General features: G+C 38.2%; 1 protein-coding gene across 2 annotated transcripts in view; it reads left to right on the top strand.

The window, feature by feature from the left end:
• PDGFD (platelet derived growth factor D) overlaps positions 1 to 22,653 on the top strand; it is a 363,209-nt gene extending 340,556 nt beyond the window's left edge. For both annotated transcript variants that reach the window (XM_089687280.1, XM_089687279.1), the window contains one exon: positions 16,785 to 22,653. In XM_089687280.1, the coding sequence (XP_089543406.1) occupies positions 16,785 to 16,913 (129 nt within the window). In that variant the 3' untranslated portion in view covers positions 16,914 to 22,653. The remainder of the gene's footprint in view (positions 1 to 16,784) is intronic.
• The last annotated feature ends 239 nt before the right edge of the window (positions 22,654 to 22,892 follow it).

Here is a 22,892-nt window from a genome sequence, read left to right as displayed (position 1 = left end):
TTTGCATGAATTGGGCATAAAATGTGCTCTGAACGTCATCTAAGTCACAACAATAGAAGAACACAGTCTGCTGAACATAATACTACACAAACATTAGATGTTGCCATGGTTTAATTGCACATAACATGTAAACATTCACAGTGCAGGGAGGAAAAAGTATGTGAGGCCCTAGCTTAATGACTTCTCCCAGAGCTAATTGGAGCCAGGAGTGAGCCAACCTTGACTCCAATCAGTGTGATGATAGTGGATGTGTTGCTGACAGCTGTCCTGCCCTTAAAAAACACACACCTGTTTTGGGTTTACTGGTTTCAAGAAGCACTGTCTGATGTGAACCATGCCTCGCAGAAAAGAGCTCTCAGAAGACCTACGATCAAGAATTGTTGACTTGCATGAAGCTGGAAAGGGTTACAAAAGTATCTCCAAAAGCCTTCATGTTCATGTGTCCACGGTAAGACAGACTGTCTACAAATGGAGAAAGTTTAGCACTGTTGCTACTCTCCCTAGGCGTGGTCGTCCTGTAAAAATGACTGCAAGAGCACAGTGCAGAATGCTGCATGAGGTAAAGAAGAATCACAGAGTGTCAGCTAAAGACCTACAGAAATCTCTGGCACATGCTAACATTTTTGTTGACACATCTACAATAAGGAAAACATTAAACAAGAATGGAATACATGGGAGGACACCACGGAGGAAGCCATTGCTGTCCAAAAAGAATATTGCAGCACGTTTGAAGTTTGCAAAAGAGCACCTAGATGTTCCACAGCACTACTGGCAAAATATACTGTGGACAGATGAAACCAAGATTGAGTTGTTTGGGAAGAACACACAACAAGGCACAGCACACCAACATCAAAACCTCATCCCCACTGTAAAACATGGCGGAGGGAGCATCATGGTTTGGGGCTGCTTTGCTGCCTCAGGGCCTGGACAGATTGTTGTCATTGATGGGAAAATGAATTCCAGAGTTTATCAAGACATTTTGCAGGAAAACGTACGACCATCTGTCCGCCAACTGAAGCTCCACAGAGGATGGGTGATGCAACAGGACAATAACCCAAAGCATACATGTAATTCAACATAACAATGGCTGCAACAGCACAGAATACGCCAGTAGTGCTGTGGAACATCCAGGTGCTCTTTTGCAAACTTCAAACATGCTGCAATATTCTTTTTGGACAGCAATGGCTTCCTCCGTGGTGTCCTCCCATGTACTCCATTCTTGTTTAATGTTTTCCTTATTGTAGATGTGTCAACAAAAATGTTAGCATGTGCCAGAGATTTCTGTAGGTCTTTAGCTGACACTCTGGGATTCTTCTTTACCTCATGCACCATTCTGCGCTGTGCTCTTGCAGTCATTTTTACAGGACGACCACGCATAGGGAGAGTGACAACAGTGCTAAACTTTCTCCATTTGTAGACAGTCTGTCTTACCATGGACACATGAACATCAAGACTTTTGGAGATACATTTGTAACCCTTTCCAGCTTCATGCAAGTCAACAATTCTTGATCGTAGGTCTTCTGAGAGCTCTTTTCTGCGAGGCATGGTTCACATCAGACAGTGCTTCTTGAAACCAGTAAACCCAAAACAGGTGTGTGTTTTTTAAGGGCAGGACAGCTGTCAGCAACACATCCAATATCATCACACTGATTGGAGTCAATGGAGTCAAGGTTGGCTAACTCCTGGCTCCAATTAGCTCTGGGAGAAGTCATTAAGCTAGGGCCTCACATACTTTTGCCTCCCTGCACTGTGAATGTTTACATGCTATGTGCAATTAAACCATGGCAACATCTAATGTTTGTGTAGTATTATGTTCAGCAGACTGTGTTCTTCTATTGTTGTGACTTAGATGACGTTCAGAGAACATTTTATGCCCAATTCATGCAAAACTCCACGTAATCCCAAGGGGTTCACATACTTTTCCTTGCAACTGTATATATACATGATTTGCGCTCCCGTGGTTTTCACACCCCTCCCAGATAGCGTCAGATTGCCCATCAGTACACCAATAATCACAGTTAACCCCTTGATTGCCAGGAGCACGCTCATGCACAATAAACCTTCATTGCTAGTATAGTGTCTGAACAGGTCAATATCTTTGATCAGATCAGCACTATACCAGCGTTCACATTAGTATAGCGTCCCCAAAAACGCAGTGTTAGCGGGATCAGCCCCGACACCCGCCAGCACCTGCATTTAGCCCCTACGCTTACCCCCCCTTCTCCCCCAGCAAGTGCAGTGTCAGTAGGTCACTGTCACTTGATACATTGCATACAAAACCGCAGTGTTTGCAGAAACAGGCCTGATCTCTGTTAGCACTTGCCGGTAAATTTTGATGACTCTCATATGCAGCAGAGTGCCAGTACTAGTGCCGCTCTACCTTTTGGTGAACTGGCGAGTACCAGCGGTCTAGTACATTCCTGGTCTTTCACATACCTCCTTGATTTTTGGAGCTGTTTTTCACGGAATATCTGTATGCGTTGATTGTGGATCAAAGCAATTTATATGCACAACAATTTATTGCCGCCAACCCAAATTCAATCCTTGCCAGACCAGTCGCATGGAAACTCATTACGGTTTCCGAATTTCCATTTTTTTTTTAGCCTAACCCTCAACATGGGCATTACTAAAAGAAATGAATTGTGATTGTATTGGTCCGCAGACCTGATTCATCATATGCCGTGTTCTCTGCTGCCATGGCCAGGCATAGATATGAGAGTATAATGTGTTTTATGCATTTCAACGACAATACACTCTGTCATCCTCGGAGTAACCCTGAATTTGATCGGCTCCACAAAATTCAGCCCCTCGCAAATCACCTTAACCAAAAATTTGCAGATGTCTATACTCCCCAGCAAAACATCTGCATTGATGAGTCCCTGATTAATTTTTCTGGCCGCCTTGCATTCAAACAATTTCTCCCCAGCAAGTGTGCCAGATATGGGGTCAAGATGTAGAAGACCTGTGAGAGGGCAACAGGCTATACTTATAAGTTTTGGATTTACGGGGGAATAGATAGTCACGTGGAGCCCCCCAGATGCCCAGACTACATGGGGAGTAGTGGCAAGATAGTTTGGGACTTGGTGTCATCCTTTTTCCAAATGGGGTACCACTTATACGTGGACAATTTTTATTCAAGCGTGCCACTATTTAGACATTTGTACAATCTTGGAACTGGCGCATGTGGCAAAGTGTGACCTAATGTGTGCCCACCATTAGAAGTGGGTGGACACAGGGTGGTATATTCTAATGGTGGGCATACCACACACTTTTTCTGGCAGAGATTTCTTCTCTTTTTTTCATTCAGTCCACAGGCTGCATACAAAAAAGAACATAGCATATATACCCAACAAGGACCAGCGACGTACTGGTAAATCACTGGACTTTGAATGGTTATACCAGGACGATGCCTACAGCTGCAGGCATCATCCTGGTATTGTTTTTTTCAGCCGGCAATCGGCTTTCATGTAAAAGCAATCCTAGTGGCTAATTAGCTGCAGGATTGCTTTTACAAGCAGCGGGATATGATGCCCCCCCTCCCCCGCTGCCTTCCACGGCCTTCTCGGGCAGTCCCGTGCCATCCGGGGAACCTGAGAATGCAGCCGGTGTTTCTGCCAGCTGACCATAGAGCTGATTGGAGAGTGGTGCCATTCATCTCTATAGTCTAAGAATTCGGAAGCTACGAGCATTTCATCACTTCCGTTTTGCAGGATTTAAACAGTGCCATTTGTAAATTGGGAAAGCATCTGATCACACCGATTTTGGTTTGATTAGATAACGTAAGGGCAGAGGAGATATCTAGAGTCTGATAGACCCCAGATTTCTCAAAAAAGAATATATGACAATGCCCATTGAAGTTATAGGGGATATTTGCATTCCCTGTGATAGTATTAAAAGTGATCAAAAAAAAAAATGAAAGGTACAGTGTAAAAATAATTAAAAAAATCAAAATAACTTAAAAAAAAAAAACTTGCCCCTCCCATGCACGAACACCTGTGTGCACAAGCGTTGAACCTGTGCTGGTATGTAAACAGCGGTTGCACCATACCTGTGAGGTATCGCCGTGAACGGCAGATCAAGGGCAGTAATTCTAACACTAGACCTCCTCTGTAAATCTAAAATGGTAGCTTTTAAAGGCTTTTAAAGTGTTGCCTATGGATATTAAAATGTATGCAGTTTGTCGCCATTGCATGGGGCATGCACAGTTTTAAAGCATGTCATGTTTGGTATCTATTTACTCGGCATACCATCATATTTTATATCTTACCAAATAACTGGCCAATATATTGTGTTTTTGTGCATTAAAAGTAAAAAAAGTGTATTTTGTTTTTTTTTTTTTTAATTGCTTTTGAAAAATCGCTGCGCTGGTATTATGTGCCATAAAAAATTGTAGTACCCACCATTTTATTCACTAGGGTGTCTGCTTTAAAAAAATATATAATGTTTGGGGGTTTAAATTAATTTACAACAAAAAAATACTGATTTTTTTCATGTGGACAAAAAGTGTCAGAAAAGGCTTGGTCTTCAGGTGGTTAGAAGAGTGAATGATGTGTGGCATAAACTTCTAATGCTGGGCATAAAACGCCCCCACCCCCCAAAATGACCCCTTTTTGGAAAGTAGACACCCCAAACTATTTGCTGAGAGGCATGTTGAATCAATAGAAGAATTTATTTTTTTTTTACCAGCAATGTACTGGTATATTCCTGGACTTTGAATGGCTATGCCAGGATGATGCCTACAGCTGCAGGCATCATCCTGGTATAATTTTTTTTCAGCTGGCGATCAGCTTTCACGTAAAAGCAATCCAAGTGGCTAATTAGCTGAAGGATTGCTTTTACAAGCAGCAGGAGATGATGCCCCCTCCCCTGCTGCTTTCCATGGCCTTCTCGGGCAGTCTCGTGCCATCAGGAGAACCTGAGAATACAGCCGGTGTTTCTGCAAGCTGACCATAGAGCTGATTGGAGACCAGAATGGTGCCAAACATCTCTATAGTCTAAGAAATCGGAAGCTACGAGCATTTCATCACTTCAGTTTCGCAGGATATATACAGCGCCATTTGTAAATTGGGAAAGCATCTGATCACGCCGATCTTGGTTTGATTAGATAATGTAAGGGCAGAGGAGATATCTACTGTAGAGTCTGATAGGACCCAGATTTCTCAAAAAAGAATATATGACAATGCCCATTGAAGTTATAGGGGATATTTGCATTCCCTGTGATAGCATTAAAAGTGATAAAAAAAAAAAAAACGAAAGGGACAGTGTAAAAATAATTTTAAAAAAATCAAACCTGTGCGCACCAGCATTGACCCTGTGCCAGTATGTAAACAGCAGTTGTACCATGCATGTGAGGTATCTCCGCGCACGTCAGATCAAGGGCAGTAATTCTAACACTAGACCTCCTCTGTAAATCTAAAATGGTAATTTGTAAAGGCTTTTAAAACATTGCCTATGGATATTAAAAATGTATGCAATTTGTCGCCATTGCATGGGGCATGTGCAGTTTTAAATCAGGTCATGTTTGGTATCTATTTAATTGGCATACCATCATCTTTTATATGTTACCAAATAATTGGCCAATATATTGTGTTTTTGTGCATTAAAAGTAAAAAAAAGTGTATTTTGTTTTTATTTTCTTTTGAAAAATTGTAGTGCCCACCATTTTATTCCCTAGGGTGTCTGCTATAAAAAAAATATATAATGTTTGGGGGTTTAAATTGATTTCCTAGCAAAAAACTGATTGTTTTTCATGTGAACAAAAAGTGAAAATGCTTGATCGTCAGGTGGTTAGAAGAGTGAATGATGTGTGGCATAAACTTCTAATGCTGGGCATAAAATTCCCCCACCCCCCAAATTGACCCCTTTTTGGAAAGTAGACACCCCAAGCTATTTGCTGAGAGGCATGTTAAATCAATAGAAGAATTTATTTTTTTACCACAAGTTTTTGGAAAATGACAAAAAAAGTTTTTTTTTTTACACAAAATTGTCACTTAAATGATTTACTGCTCACACATGCCATAGGTATATGTGGAATTACTCCCCAAAATACATTATGCTACTTCTCCCGAGTATGGGGGTACCACATGTGAGAGACGTTTTGGCAGTCCAGCCAAGTACAGGACCCCAAAATCCAATAAGCACCTTCAGGCTTTTAAAGGGCTTTATTTCCTCATTACACTTCCTGACTATCTATCACAGTTTCGGAGGCCCTGAAATGCCAGGATAGCACCTAACCCCCCCCCCCCCCAATGACCCCTTTTTGGAAAGTTGACACCCCAAGGAATTTGATAAGAAGCATGGTAAGTATTTTGCAGATCTCATTTGTTGCCACAGGTTTTTGGAAAATGAAGAAAAAAAACATATTTTTTCTATTCTTTTTTTATATTTCAAAACCTTGTGAGAAAAAATGAGATCTGAAAAATACTCACCATGCCTCTTTTTAAATTCCTTGGGGTGTCTACTTTCCAGAAAGGGGTCATTTGGGGGGGTTTGGTGCTATCCTGGGATGTCAGGGCCTTCGAAACTGTGATAGGTATTGAGGAAGTGAAATGAGGAAGTTTTGCACCTTCAGGCTTTCAAAGGGGTCATTGGATTTCAGGCTCCTGTATGTGGCTAGGCTCCCAAAAAGTCTCACACATGTGGTACCACCATACTCGGTAGATGTAGCAGAATGTATTTTGGGATGTAATTCCACATATACCCATGGCTTGTGCAAGAAATAAACCATTTAAATGACAACTTTGTGTAAAAATAAAAATGTTTTTGTTATTTTCCAGAAACTTGTGGAAAACAATAAATCTTCCATGGACTCAATATGCCACTCAGCAAATAGCTTAGGGTGTCTACATTCCAAAAAGGGGTCATTTGAGGGTGTTTGTACTATCCTGGTATTTTAGCATCTCAAGAAATGTGATGGGCAGTCAGAAAGTAAAAGCTGTGTAAATTCCATTATCTATATCATAGTACGTAGACGCTATAACTTTCACACAAAGCAATAAATATACACTTACTGGGATTTTTTTAACCAAAAACATGTAGCAGAATACATTTGGGCCTAAATTTATGACGACATTTTAGTTTTTTTGGATATTTTTTATTACCAAAATGAGAAAATATTTTTTTTTTTTTTAAATTTTCTTCAAAAATTTTTTTGTTTATAGCACCAAAAATAAAAAGTGCACAGGTGATCAAAGAAAGCTCTATTTGTGTGAAAAAAGGACATACATTTAATTGCATGACGGCGCAATTGTCCGTTAAACTAGCGCAGCGCTGTATAGCAAAAAAAATAGGGTAAATTGCAGTATCTATACCATAGGTTGTAGACGCTATAACATTCACACAAAGCAATCAATATACACCTATTGGGATTTTCTTTACCAAAAACATGTAGTAGAATACATATTGGCCTAAATTTATAACTAACTTTGAGTTTACTATATATTTTTTATAGCTGAAAGTAAAAAATATTGTTTTTCTTCAAAATTTTCGGTATTTTTTTGTTTATAGCGTGAAAAATAAAAAGTGCACAGGTGATCAAATACCACCGAAAGAAAGCTCTATTTGTGTGAAAAAAAGGACGTAAATTTCGTTTAGGTGCAGCATTGCATGACCGCGCAATTATCAGTTGAATTATTGCAGCTCCGAATAGCAAAAAGAGGCCTGGTCATTAAGGGGGGTAAATCCTCAGGAGTGCAAGTGGTTAAAGCATTAATTAGTCCAGAATTCATTCTGCAGCAGGACAATGACCCCAACCATACTTGCAAAGTCATAAAGAACGGTCTAATGAGAAAAACAATGTTCACTGAGCTTAATAAATAAGTTGAAGCCATTTTTATGTGATAACAAATTAATTTTTGTTCAGTGCAGATGATTGGGTATGCAAAGGTGTCTTCACAGTAAGAGCTGTGAAAATGTGGAATAGACTCCCTGAAGAGTTGGTTCTGGCCAGCTCAGTGGATTGCTTTATAAAAGACCTGGATTCTTTCTTAGATAAACAGAATATAACTGGTTGCTATTTATAGGTAAAGTTGATCCTGGGAATATCCGATTGCCTCCCGGGGGATCAGGAAGGAATTTTTCCCCTGCAAGAAAAAACTACAGGTGAAACTCGAAAAATTAGAATATCGTGCAAAAGTTATTTTATTTGAGTAATGCAACTTAAAAAGTGAAACTAATATATGAGATAGACTCATTACATGCAAAGCAAGATAGTTCAAGCTGTGATTTGCCATAATTGTGATGATAATGGCTTACAGCTCATGAAAACCCCAAATCCACAATCTCAGAAAATTAGAATATTGTGAAAAGGTGCAATATTCTAGGCTCAAAGTGTCCCACTCTAATCAACTAATTAAGCCATAACACCTGCAAAGGGTTCCTGAGCCTTTAAATGGTCTCTCGGTCTGGTTCAGTAGGAATCACAATCATGGGAGACTGCTGACTTGACAGTTGTGCAGGAAACCATCAATGACACCCTCCATAAGGAGGGAAAGCCTCAAAAGGTAATTGCAAAAGAAGTTGGATGTTCACAAAGTGCACAAGCAGCAGGTATGACCGCAGCCTGGAGAGGATTGTCAGGAAAAGGCCATTCAAAAGTGTTGGGGACTTTCAAAAGGAGTGGACTGAGGCTGGAGTCAGTGCATCAAGAGCCACCACACACAGACGGATCCTGGACATGGGCTTCAAATGTCGTATTCTTCTTGTCAAGCAGCTCCTGAACAACAAACAATGTCAGAAGCGTCTTACCTGGGCTAAAGAAAAACAGACCTGGTCTCTTGTTTAGTGGTCTAAAGTCCTCTTTTCTGATGAGAGCTACTTTTGCATCTCATTTGGAAACCAAGGACCCAGAGAATGGAGGAAGAATGGAGAGGCACACACTGCAAGATGCTTGAAGTCCAGTGTGAAGTTTCCACAGTCTGTGTTGATTTGGGGAGCCATGTCATGTGCTGGTGTTGGTCCACTGTGCTTCATTAAGTCCAGGGTCAACGCAGCCATCTACCAGGAGATTTTGGAGCACTTCATGCTTCCTTCCGCAGACGAGCTTTATGGGGATGCTGACTTCATTTTCCAGCAGGACTTGGCACCTGCCCACACTGCCAAAAGCACCAAAATCTGGTTCAATGACCGTGGGATTACTGTGCTTGATTGGCCAGCAAACTCGCCTGACCTGAACCCCATAGAGAATCTATGGGGCATTGCCAAGACAAAGATGAGAGACATGAGACCAAACAATGCAGAAGAGCTGAAGGCCGCTATTGAAGCAACCTGGTCTTCCATAACACCTCAGCAGTGCCACAGGCTGATAGCTTCCATGCCACGCCACATTGAGGCAGTAATTGCTGCAAAAGGGGCCCAAACCAAGTACTGAGTACATATGCATGCTTATACTTTTCAGAGGTCCGATATTGTTCTATGTACAATCCTTGTTTTATTGATTGCATGTAATATTCTAATTTTCTGAGATTGTGAATTTGGGGTTTTCATGAGCTATAAGCCATAATCATCACAATTATGACAAATCACAGCTTGAACTATCTTGCTTTGCAGGTAACGAGTCTATCTCATACAGTGGGGATCGAAAGTTTGGGCACCCCAGCTAAAAATTTGTATTAATGTTCATAAAGAAGCCAAGGAAAGATAGAAAAATCTCCAAAAGGCATCAAATTATAGATTAGATATTCTTATAATATGTCAACAAAAGTTAGATTTTATTTCCATCATTTACACTTTCAAAATAACAGAAAAAAAAAATGGCGTCTGCAAAAGTTTGGGCACCCTGCAGAATTTATAGCATGCACTGCCCCCTTTACAAAGCTGAGACCTGCCAGTGTCATGGATTGTTCTCAATCATCGTCTGGGAAGACCAGGTGATGTCAATCTCAAAGGTTTTAAATGCCCAGACTCATCTGACCTTGCCCCAACAATCAGCACCATGGGTTCTTCTAAGCAGTTGTCTAGAAAATTGAAACTGAAAATAGTTGACGCTCACAAAGCTGGAGAAGGCTATAAGAAGATAGCAAAGCGTTTTCAGATGTCAATATCCTCTGTTCGGAATGTAATTAAGAAATGGCAGTCATCAGGAACAGTAGAAGTTAAAGCAAGATCTGGAAGACCAAGAAAAATATCAGACAGAACAGCTCGCAGGATTGTGAGAAAAACAATTCAAAACCCACATTTGACTGCACGATCCCTCCAGAAAGATCTGGCAGACACTGGAGTTGTGGTACACTATTCCACTATAAAGAGATACTTGTACAAATATGGTCTTCATGGAAGAGTCATCAGAAGAAAACCTCTTCTACGTCCTCACCACAAAAATCATCGTTTGAACTTTGCAAATGAACATATAGACAAGCCTGATGCATTTTGGAAACAAGTTCTGTGGACCGATGAGGTTAAAATTGAACTTTTTGGCCGGAATGAGCAAAGGTACGTTTGGAGAAGAAGGGGCACAGAATTTAATGAAAAGAACCTCTGTCCAACTGTTAAGCATGGGGTTGGATCAATCATGCTTTGGGGTTGTGTTGCAGCCAGTGGCACAGGGAACATCTCACGAGTAGAAGGAAAAATGGATTCAATAAAATTTCAGCAAATTTTGGATGGTAACTTGATGCCATCTGTGAAAAAGCTGAAGTTAAAGAGAGGATGGCTTCTACAAATGGATAATGATCCTAAACACACCTCGAAATCCACGGGGGATTACATCAAGAGGCGTAAACTGAAGGTTTTGCCATGGCCTTCACAATCCCCTGACCTCAACATAATTGAGAATCTATGGATAGACCTTAAAAGAGCAGTGCGTGACAGACAGCCCTGAAATCTCAAAGAACTGGAAGACTTTTGTAAGGAAAAATGGGCAAAGATACCTCAAACAAGAATTGAAAGACTCTTGGCTGGCTACAAAAAGCGTTTATAAGCTGTGATACTTGCCAAAGGGGGCAGTGCAAGATATTAACTCTGCAGGGTGCCCAAACTTTTGCAGACGCCATTTTTTTGTTTTCTGTTATTTTGAAAGTGTAAATGATGGAAATAAAATCTAACTTTTGTTGACATATTATAAGAATGTCTAATCTGTAATTTGATGCCTTTTGGAGATTTTTCCATCTTTCCTTGGCTTCTTTATGCACATTAATACAAATTTTTAGCTGGGGTGCCCAAACTTTCGATCCCCACTGTATATTAGTTTCACCTTTTAAGTTGCATTACTGAAATAAATGAACTTTTGCACGATATTCTAATTATTCGAGTTTCACCTGTAGATCATGCTTTGCTGAGTTTTTGCCTTCCTCTGGATCAACTGTAGGTGTAGGATTATAACTTTTTTTTTTTTATGGTTGAACTGGATATGGACTTTTGTCTTTTTTTCAGCCAGACTATGTAACTTGCTAACTTTATTATCTTTCATGTGTTAGCATGTTTTTTGGAAAGCAATATATATATATATATATATATATATATACTGTATATATGAAATAGATTATGTTTTCATATAAAATATATTTAAGGAAATGTTATATTTTTGAATATATAATATATTTTAACACTGAATGGAAAAGAGTATGTACACATTAGTACAATATCCAAGTATTTTCTGATGCATGGGTGGACATATTTTTTTGAGGAAGCTCATGGAATTATTTATATGCGGTCTGTGCATGAGACCGCACGTGATAAAGCTTTATAAAAAAAAATGCCTTGTAAATGCATTGTAAACACATCAAAAGCACATCGCAGTCGCCCATTCTGTAAATGCACTTATGATGCATCTTACCATGTCTTAGTGGTCTCTTATCATATGGTTATACAATTTTTTCCAGCCTTTCAAGAAAGACTTAAAAATTCATTAAACAATCCCTAAATGACTTGAGTTTATTTTTGAGATTCAGGAATTTACCGGTACATAATCTTAATGGTAGACTTGCTAAAATCAAGATGTACTTCTCACACAGAATATCGTTGTGGTAAACACCTCCCAGTGGCACTGATGGATGCATGATTAATAGATTAAACAAGCTGATAAGGTCTTTGTGCAGAAAACCTAGTAGAAGCTAGTGGGATTTTGGCAGACCCAAGGACAACTGTGGTTTGGACACTAGAGTTTTGTTAATATTATCAATTCCCCTATTTTCAGCAGATTCTCAGTGTTAACCACTTGCCCTCCAGAGGATTTACCACCCCTTCCTGACCAGGCCATTTTTTAGCAATACACGCTGCGTTACTTTAACTGACAATTGCACAGCCATGCAACACTGCACATAAATTTTATTTATGTCATTTTTTTCCCACAAATAGAGTTTTCTTTCAGTGGTATTTGATCATCACTGCATTTTTTATTTTTTGCACTATAAACAAAAAAAACCTGTCAATTTAAAAAAAATCTATATTTTTTTACTTTTTGCTATAAAACACATGCAATAGAAAAATTTAAAAAAATTTAATTTCTTCATAAATTTAGGCTTTGCTAAAAAAAATCCCAATACATGTAAATTAATTGGCTTACGTGAAAGTTATAGCGTCAACAAATGGTGGTATATACACTGGAATTTAAATTTTTTTATACTAGTAATGGCGGCCATCAGCGACTTATAGCGGGACTGCAGCGGGCATTTTGACACTGGGTGGAACTGACTAATGGCCACTGACATCTCCAGTGATACTAATACAGTGATCAGTGCTAATAAAAAGCACTGCCATTGTAATAATGACACTGGGCAGGAAGGGGTTAACATCTGGGGTGATCACAGGGTTAACTGTGTGTTATGTTGTGCTTACACTGTGTTCTCTGTTCTGTTTTAGTAGGGAGACATGCTGCTTTCTGCTGTGCAGAGAGAGAGAAAGCAGCATATCCATGCTGACAGGAGAGAGATCTGTTTTGCGTACACACAGGTCTCTCCCCTCTCAGCTTTAGTGTTGATCACCGAGTGCCGGCCAAGTATTAACGGCCGGGACCAGGTTATTGACATCCGCTGCAACCAATGACCTCGTGCTCTTTACCCGGAACTGAGAAATCACATATATATATGTGATTTTGCACAGAGCAGCCACCCTATAGCAGTATATCTGTTATATGGCAGTAGGCAAATGGTTAAATATTTGCATTGTGAAATACCACTTGGCCAAACCTAGATTTGTTTTATCAAATTAGTTGTAGGTAAATTTTTGTGCCCTTTTTTTTTTTTTGCGTTACTATTTGTTCAAAAGTGGTTTTTATGTTTTTTTTCATCTTGATGCAAGCATTAAAAAACGTGCACGATTATGAAAAACCAAAAAAAATTTAATTTCTAATATAAGTAGGTGCACTATTTTATACAAGAAACCTAAAGTTGTTATAATAAATAGGACGAATCACAAATTAAAATTAGGACTATCAATATCTGTACTAACATTTGTTTTCTTTAAAATGATCACTTAAAACTGAAAAAAACTTATTTTCTCCTTTTTTATTGATTTCTGACTTTAAAATATTTAAAATAAATACATTTTTTAATGCAATACCAATAAAAGTAAGACATGTTTGTCCCCAAGTATATATAAAAGCAAAAAGGGTTGACCACACTCCATGGATGTGACAGATAAAACTTCCATTTATTGATGCTTCATAAAAAAAAATAAAACAAAATCACAACTCCAAACAAAGGACAGGAAAAAGTAGATGCATTTCACACAAAAAAACCATGAACGCATCTACATTTCCCTGTCCTTTGTTTGGAGTTGTGATTTTTTAATTTTTTTATATGAAGTATCAATAAATGGCTGTTTTATCTGTCACATACATGGAGTGCGGTCAACCCTTTTTGCTTTTACATGTTACCACGGTCACAGAATGGACCAGCACCTGTTGATGGTCAGAGGGGCTTGGCTTTCACTCACTCACCTGGAGCAGCTTACCTCCCTCTCATTGTGTCCCCAAGTATCTGCCTCACTTTGCTATCATTCATAACATTATTGTCATATTAAACTGGACAAAAAAATTAATTAAAGTGATATTGACCCCTAACCATTAGATTTTTCATTTAAAACTGTGAAACTTGTACCTGTATAGCAATTTGGACACAGCAATTTAACAGACATATTTGGATAATATTTTAGTGAAGGGAAGAATCTATTTGAAATTAATATTCCACCTGTATTTGTGTTTTATTGGTACTCAATTTCAAAGTGGGCAGCGCAGTGGCTAAATGGTTAGCACTTCCACCTGGCAGTACTAGGGTCATTGGTTCGAATCCCAGCCACGGCACCACCTGCCTGGAGGTTGCATGTTCTCCCTGTGCATGCGTGGGTTTCCTCCGGGTACTCCAGTTTCCTCCAAAGACATGCTGGTAGGTGAATTGGATCCTGTCTAAATTGGCCCTAGTATGTGTATGTATGAATGTAAGTTAGGGACTTTAGATTGTACACCCCTTGAGGGTTAGGGACTGATGTGAATTTACAATATATATGTAAAGCGCTGCGCAAATTGACGGCGCTATATAAGTACCTGAAATAAATAAATAAATAAAGTGCACCTTAGTAACAAGGGGACACAACATTATTTCAGTTTAATAATAAAGCATATACATATTAAAAATCATGTTCTGTAGAGGAAGTGCCTAATTGAAATTAAACATTGCAGTGCTCATTTAATTATTTTCTTTGACAATTTTGGTTTGTTTGCAGCATGTGTCAACAACAGCATAATAAATAGCATGCTGGAAATTGGATAATTGTAATAATTACACTGATTTTGCTTAGACAGTAAACATTCTGTTCAGTAGCTCTTGCAGTGAAAAAAATGATGTTCAAGTAAATCTGTGCCCATACTATGCAAACTAAAGTACATATGCACACATATTGTGAACGTGAAGTACGCACTTTTAAACAATCCTTTATACACATTGACAGCTTTAGACATTGTGGAGGAATTTATCTTGAAAATTAACAATAGGGGCACTGAAATCTTAGGCACTTGGATGTCTGGATGAGAAGGCAGGGTCTTGATGATGGCATTTTTCTGCAGTCATGGAGCCGTAGGTGGCCCATACAGCTGTATATAGAGTCGAATAGCTGCCCAGGCTTGTACTTTTATAAACGCCAATGCTTTTTACGCATGAAAGCATGATATATTTCCCCAGCATGATACTTTTGCATTTGTGGAATTTGCCATTAGCACATGTGTGGGTAAATGCTGATGCAAAAAAGCATAAGGGATTACACAAGTTCAGGTGTTTGCAGCTATTCACCTCTATAGACAGCTATATGCACCAAGAGTGGCTCACCAATCATGGGAAAAAAGTCAGAATATTTACATCAGACCCTGCCTGCACCTCCCAACCTTCGAAAAGACTCTTAGCAGTCTGCCAGCCAGCCCTCTAATTTAAATAACCAGAAGATGTGCCTTATCACTAGTCTATCAGCGCACTTTATAAACAGCAGATGGTAGACCCCACCTGATCATTTTCAGAGCCCGCCAAAGCTACCACCCCCGCCATGGATCCTGGGTTTTTTTTTCTCCACGTGTTGGCCAGTGACCAATATGGTGGGTGTTGGTGGGTGAAATGGAGGGATATCAGCAAATGGTGAGTTCCATTATCTTCAGTGGAGGACAGGGAAGGCATCAGGGGTCAATAGACCCCTGACAATTCAGTAAAGAGAACCTGTCATTGCTATATGCTATCACATAGGGGGCTATGTTCTATCTTACAACACTCCTCAACCTATTTTGTTATTACCTCAATGGGAATAATATAGTGGATTTGTATATATTTTCTACTTCATGGTGGTCAAGAATAGAAAAAATGTTTAATTATATTTCCTTTTTTCTCTAGTCAGGTAAATATAAAATATTGCATATAAATATTTTATATCACAATGAGGCAGTACGTAGAGTGTTTTACAGGTTATCTTTACCACCATAAACTTCAAATTGAAATTTTCTGAACTCTCTCCCCCCATTCTGTATGGCCCAATCTGGGTTGTTCAATCTGAGACAGATGATTTGAATGAATAAAAGAGTAGAGCATGTTCATTTCCAAAGTGATTTGTTTCACTTATCTTAATGAATTAGGTGAAGCAATGTGAAAATTCACTTTGCAAAGATTACCCAATAATGTGCCGGGTAATAACAAAAACAGGATTTTTGCTCAAACTTATTTAGATGATTGAAATTAGCACATCTTCACATCATTCAATAAGTGCAATTAATTTTTTCTTTGCTAAGTGAGTTTTCACTTACAAATATATTTAGGCATTCAATCGTATGCAAACAAAAATTCATTTTTTTCTCCGTTTTCCTTGCATGGGGGTGTTCCTTGCAAGGTGAATTTTCACTTTGTTTTACCTCATTCATTAAGATAAGTAAAGATTAATTTTGCAAAGTGAAAATTCTCTTTTAAAGTGAGCATGCTTTACGCCTTTAGTAAATAAGGGTAATTGTTTGTGAAAGAAGACAACCACTGCTGCTTTGTCATAATAATTTTATTTTTTTTTAGTCAGTTTTCAGTTTGGCACTTTATGGGGTTTTTGTTCTATTACTTACTCAGATCTTGAAAAAAAAATACTTATGCCATCTTATTTTGAATGTGTTAAAATGCACCCTTCGTCAAGTCCCAAATCAGGGCAGCCTGCCCAGGTGAAAAATGTCTGACAATGTAAGGAACTCTCGAGAAGGAGTCCTGTTGTTTGCCTGCTGTATGTTTGTGATATTTAGTGCTCCTACACTTTGATGTGTTCACAATTTTCAGTTTGGTACAGTTGGCACAGAATTAGCTAATGTAATAATAACCTTTTTTTATGTTCATTTGACTTAGGTGCTGAGGGTTGTGCCTGAAGTTGGCTACAATAAGAAAAAAAATGGCAAGAATATGGCTATCATAGACATCCAGCTGGAGCATCATGAAAGATGTGATTGCATCTGCAGTTCCAGACCACCTCGATAAAAAAATGTTCAGTGAGGAAAAAATGGAAAGTTCGTACTGATTCATGGACTTTTGCTGAACTATCAAGATTGCCTTCCATGGAGTCAGGATATAATTGACTTTCAGATTTCAATATGTGTTGTGCTTGAGGATAATTTCACTCTGCTTGTTAACATAATTGTTGCACATTGCGTGCAGTCTTATAGCCTTAAAGTGTACCTGTCATCATCAAGCAATGAACTGACATATTTTGTTAGTTGAAAAACACGTTTGCCAATGGAAGATAGTTCACAATTAACGAAAACGTGACGCAGTCCGTTCATTGTGATGTTACTGGTTCCAATCAATTTCTTAAACTCCGGAATCCCAAATTAAGTTTTATCTCACCACATTGTTCCTTCTGGTTTGAGTAACAGGAACCCTGTAAATAGACAGTAAGCTCAGAGTGGAGTTTTCTTTCCATAGAAGATCTACAAATAACCACATTTAAATATAAAAACTTGTTAGAACTTAGTATCTTTAAGCAAGGCTTTGATTCTGAAGCATCATTTGTATTTGCTTACAAATCTTCCTGGTGATGATGTACTGAAGAAGTTTTTTTTTTCTCTTTTTATATTGACCTGAAAGCTTGTGGTCCATCAAAATATCCAGTCATGTTCATGGGATAATTCTGTTTTTTTAATTTTGGTGTGGAAACAAGAGGTTTATGTTTTAAATCTTCACTGTCTGCGATTGGGCTTGTGCCGATGGTCAAGTGCAGTGTGATTCCAGGTCCACTCTGCTGGCATTTGACTGATTATCAGTTGGAGAAGTTTCTGAGATCATTCAGAGATTCATTGACAGGTGCAATTGATCTCCTTCTGATCTGCATTTCAGCTTCTGCTTTTCAAGCTGCTTTTGCATTCCCATTTACTTTTTTGAGAAAAAAAACAGTTTTTATGTAACTAAAAGATGTTGATGCCCATATAGTGCCATTCCAGTTAAAAACCTTTCTTTCAGTGTTACACAATGTAGGAATGGTTTGGTTAGGTGTTTATTCTTTTGCATGTTCTTCTAGAAGGTTCCCCTTTTTTCCTGCCCAGGTGACCATAGTCTGCAGTGGTGGTTCCACAAGGCAGCCAGAGACAATAACACCAGGCTGTAAGTTTTGCCAAATGAATTATATGGAAAATACACTTCACAGACGGAAATGGGAAGTTCTGTTCACAGCAGTTCTGGCTGGTCAGCAGAAAGGAAAGGAACATAGCACAAAGGAGACATAGACAGCAATACCAGCAACACAAAAGATCTAACCCTTTTCTAGTCTATGTAGAACTATTCTTGGCTGGTCTCATTTTCCTAAAAAAGCAACATATAGGCACAAAAGATTCCATTTTTAGATCTGCATTGTAAAAGTAAAATGGTAAGGAAATAAAACAAAAGAGCTGGTTTGCTGAGAATGTTCCCTTATCAAAGTAAATCAAGTAAAGCTGTGTTCACTTCAATTATGCCAGAGACAATCCTGTTTTTTTAAATTGCGTTGCATGTGATTGCCTAGTTTTGTACATGAATATAACTTTACTTTCTCTATATAATATAATTCTCTATGGCAGCTTTCACACTGATTTTGCTAGAACACAGCTGTAAAGCACACCAAAAAGGCAATAAAAATATTTCCCTTTATATCCTATGGAACTCCTCTCATCAATGCAGTGCGGGTGTGATGCTTTTTGAAAATTCTTTGGTTTTGGTGTTTCAAAATGCATTAAAAGCACACCTCCAATTGATTTATATAGGAAATGCAACAAAAATGCATCCACAGTGCATTTTTTGTGCTTTCTTTGAGTCACATGTCTCACAAGTGCATGCTGGAAATCAGGAATCCAGAAAACACACAAAAATTACAATAAAAAAGTGTTAAAAAAACACAATATGCGTTTTTTGCAAAATGCATACTGAGTTTTTTAAGCACAACAGTGTGAAAGGGCCCAACTCATTTTACATACCAGCTTCATTGTCCCCCATTTAAAAAAAAAAAACTTAAAAAAATAACTAATCAAACAAATTATATAAAATATAACATTGCTAGAAAAAAATACAAGCAAATAAATAAAAAAAAAAAGATATAACATTTTCTAAACTACAGCGCTCTAACAGAAAAACCGAAACAAAACAGCAATATTTTACTTACCAAAGCATGAAATAAATATGACACAAGCTGGAATAGCATTTACAGTCACAAATACACACAAATAATTTTTAGATTAGTTGCCGGCATAGAGTCAGGTTAATCAAAAGATATTCAGTAATGAACCGGGTAGGTAACAAAAATGCGTTCCTTTTGTTTTATCTGTATGTTAAATAAAAATCCAAATTATTTATTTTTATTTTTTTAGGAGAGGGGCTACCCGGAGATAATAAAGAGAGAACTGCATGCCTTTATAGTACTGATGCATGGAGTCTTATTTTTGAAAACTATTACTGGTGCTAGCGCAGTACACAGGCAGAGGAAACCAATAGGCAGGTAACTAAAAGGTAGGTCATGTCCCTGGGCCCACAGTGTTCATGACAGCACCCTCAATATTTTTTTTGTGATAACCACCTTCAGTTTACTCTACCATTTTTCAATTTTTTTTAATTATTAAACTAAACATGAAGGGTGACTGGTGAGAAAAAAAGCTTAGAACTTTTAAGTCATTTGCTCAGTGCTTAAAGAAAACCTGTAGTTTCCAAGTATGGAAGCTCCCAATTCTGAAATATTCCCTGTTGTTCATGAAAATTCAGTAGTTTCAGTACATTTATTGATCTGACTATGGAACAAGTATACATAAAGTGTGTTCTGATTTCACTTTGACACGCATGCTTGTTCAGTATATAAAGCTAGAGGCAGCAAAACAACTAGTGCTCTTCAGAGGGAGATCAATAGTAGCCTAAGTCTTTCTTTCAGTATTTGTTTTCTTTTAGGCAGCCTTAAAGTATGACTCAAATTTACCCCCAACCTCTCTGCCCCTGTAGAGCATTTTTGTTTCCTTTTACCTTCTTCCTGTAGAGAGAAATAGCTTTACTTACTCCTTGTGATATCAGCACCAAGCTTCTAAAATTCTTGCTGGGAGTTCAGTCCCTGCTGACATAGGCACACCCCCAGAACTACATCTCACAAGAGCCCTTTCCCTATACTCAGTGTGTGGGTAGGCTCTGTTGACCCAAGGCAACAGCATTGTCTTGATGGGAAAGAAATTAATGTATTCACTAAATTATCTAGCTGAAAAAGATGCAAGTCCATCTAGTTCAACCAATAGAAAAAAATAAACAAATAGAAAACCTCAATATACACAGTCCTATACCCACACTTAATCCAGAGGAAGGCAAAAAAATTTATAAAGCATGGTCCAATTTGATCCAGAAGGGGAAAAGATCCCTCCCGATCCCCCAGGCGGCAATCCGATATTTCCTGAATCAATAATCCCTTGAGAAGGCAGAGAGGGGTTAGGTGGGGTTCTGTAGTTCAGTAGGCAGGGCTGATGACACTGTTTGCGATTTCATAGCAGAAAAAGCATACTGTTGTCAGCTTAAAAAGGAAGTCAGGAGCTCGCTGTATTTCTGGCAGATCAACATTTATTTTCCTGAAGCTGCAGTATTTTAAGGGATAAAGCATAGGGAAATGTTGTCCAGACATACCTTTTAAGCCACAAGAAGCCCTGTTGAGCACAAGGCTTTTTAAAATTTTAAAGGGAACAAATAGAAGAGCAACCATTTTTAGCTTCACCATTAAAGGTGAACACTCCAGGGCATTATTACCCTTGGTTTACTACTTTATGAGCCATTGACCTTACCCACTGAAGCCAGGAATCCAAGCCTGCATACTTGTGCCAACTTAGAAACTTCACTACTAAGTAGCAAAGAAAGAATGGAGATCCCTAAAGGTTTCATCTTTTAGAGCCTTGTGGGCACTGGCAGTTCCAATATTTCTGTGGACAAGCTCTGTTGAAGATTGCAGTAAATGTGTTTAATAGGTGGCATGTATGCTTGTTTTGCTATGTTGACCAAAATTAGACTTTCAAAACAGACCGCTAACACATTTCATAAAAATGATTGTTGTATAAAATTGTAATGCATGAGTTTTGCAAAGTCTGAAGACTATTGCAGCAGTTAAATATTGCCTTAGAACAAGTTATTTTTATCTTTTTTTTTAATACAAACAGTATTTTTTTATTATTTTATAATGTTGAGTACATTACCAGTATTACTGATACATTATGAGATGTAGCATTTTAGTCAGCTATGACAAAAGACAAAAAAAAAAAAAAATTGCTTCTTTTTATGTTTTTCATTTTTCTTTTATTAACTCATCAAGCATCTCAGTAATAAAACATGTAATGAATAAACAAGTTATACATTTTAGAGTGAGAAACAAAAATCAGAAAAAATGACTCTAGCAGTTTTCTTTTACAGAATTTTGTTTACTACGCCTAAACATATAATTTAAATAATCATCTTTAAGTTAAATAGTGTTGCTGTACAGTGCTTCGTAGAGTGTTCTTTATTTATGCTGGACAATGTTCTGAATTTAAAAAATTTTTTAAGTAGAAAAAAAAGAGAAACAGCATGCCAGACTTAAAAATGTTTAAAAACTGTAGTTTCAATGTACTGATAAGCTGTAATGGGTTACAGAAGTCACTGTCAGTTTTTAAAGTGGAAGAAAAGCCTTACTATAACTATTCCTAAGAAATGTCCCTCCCTCCCTTCTCCTACATATCCTGCATACTCTGTATTAAAAAAATCTGTGTACTTGCCTATTTTTAATCAGCTCTGGTCCGGTCACGTGATCATGCAGCTCTGGCTCCCCTGTGTCAGAGGCTGCTGCAGGGGAGAAGAGGGAGTGCTGACATGGCTGAGCCATGGGAGCTTATGGGTGGAGTCACAGCTTCTGGAATTCACAGCCATTGTCACAGAGGAGCCAGAGCTGCAGAATCACATGACCAGACTGGATTAAAAAAAGGTAAGTATACAGATCTTTTTTTATACAGGGTATGCAGGATAGGTAGTAGGAGGTCGGGGGGGGGTTATTTTAAAGAATAGTTTGTGTTAGGCTTTACTACCACTTTAAAGCTCGTCTTTGGGCAAATATCAATCCTCCATCCCTCCATTCCCACCACCCTTACAGATCTCTTCCTCACTGTCCCTAGACATTGGAAATTGTTTTACTTTAATAGATATGTGTCTCAGGTGGTGTGCAGCTACAGCGGGACTTTAGAGGCTCTGTGACCTCTGTCCAGTTCAGAGATAATGGTCTTTTCTCCACCTCCCTCTGTGAATATCAGAAAACTCAAGTCTTGGCAAAAGGGTTAGCGCCTGGTGCTACATAGATTAATGTAGCTCCTCTCATGCCTAACTATCCCTATCTCTTTCTTCTGTTTTCACTCCCTCCAACTAGCAGGAGGAAAATAAGTTAAGAAAGACTAGGCAAGATAGGGGTAAGCAGTCTAACAATGCAATAAAAGTCAGAATACAACACAAATGTATTTGTTTAAAGGTTAGGAAGTGACAGTGCTATTCATTATTCCATGAGTGTTGTTTTCAACAAAGTACGGTTCTGCTTTAACTGGAGGTTTATGGAAATATTATTCCAGGATTATACATATTTCACACTTTTCACATTTTAGTACTTACTGCCTCTTACAATTTAATGCATATATAAATTGTGTTTCTATTTCATTTTCATGTTTATTTTATTGTTACAATGTATTTCCTAAACTAAAAATAAATCTGAAATACCACTGTATTTTCATGTCATCTCTAATTGTTTTTTTTTATTGTGTTATATTATACATACTTTGCTGTAAGTGATATTTATGGCTATTTGAGTTATCAATACTGGAAAACAGCAGGACAAAGATAGCCCAAAAAAACTAATGATGCTATGAATTAAAAGAGATACTCTATATTGCCAAAAGTAATGGGACACCCCTCCAAATCATTGAATTCAGGTGTTCCAATCGCCTCCATGGCCGCAGATGTATA

This window comes from Staurois parvus, unplaced genomic scaffold (genome assembly GCF_062004578.1).
Source record: "Staurois parvus isolate SC_StPar_1 unplaced genomic scaffold, SC_StPar_1.0 ptg000422l, whole genome shotgun sequence".
NCBI lineage: Eukaryota > Metazoa > Chordata > Amphibia > Anura > Ranidae > Staurois > Staurois parvus.
The sequence above is the reverse complement of the archived record's forward strand: the minus strand, read 5'-3'. Positions and strand labels throughout refer to the sequence as shown.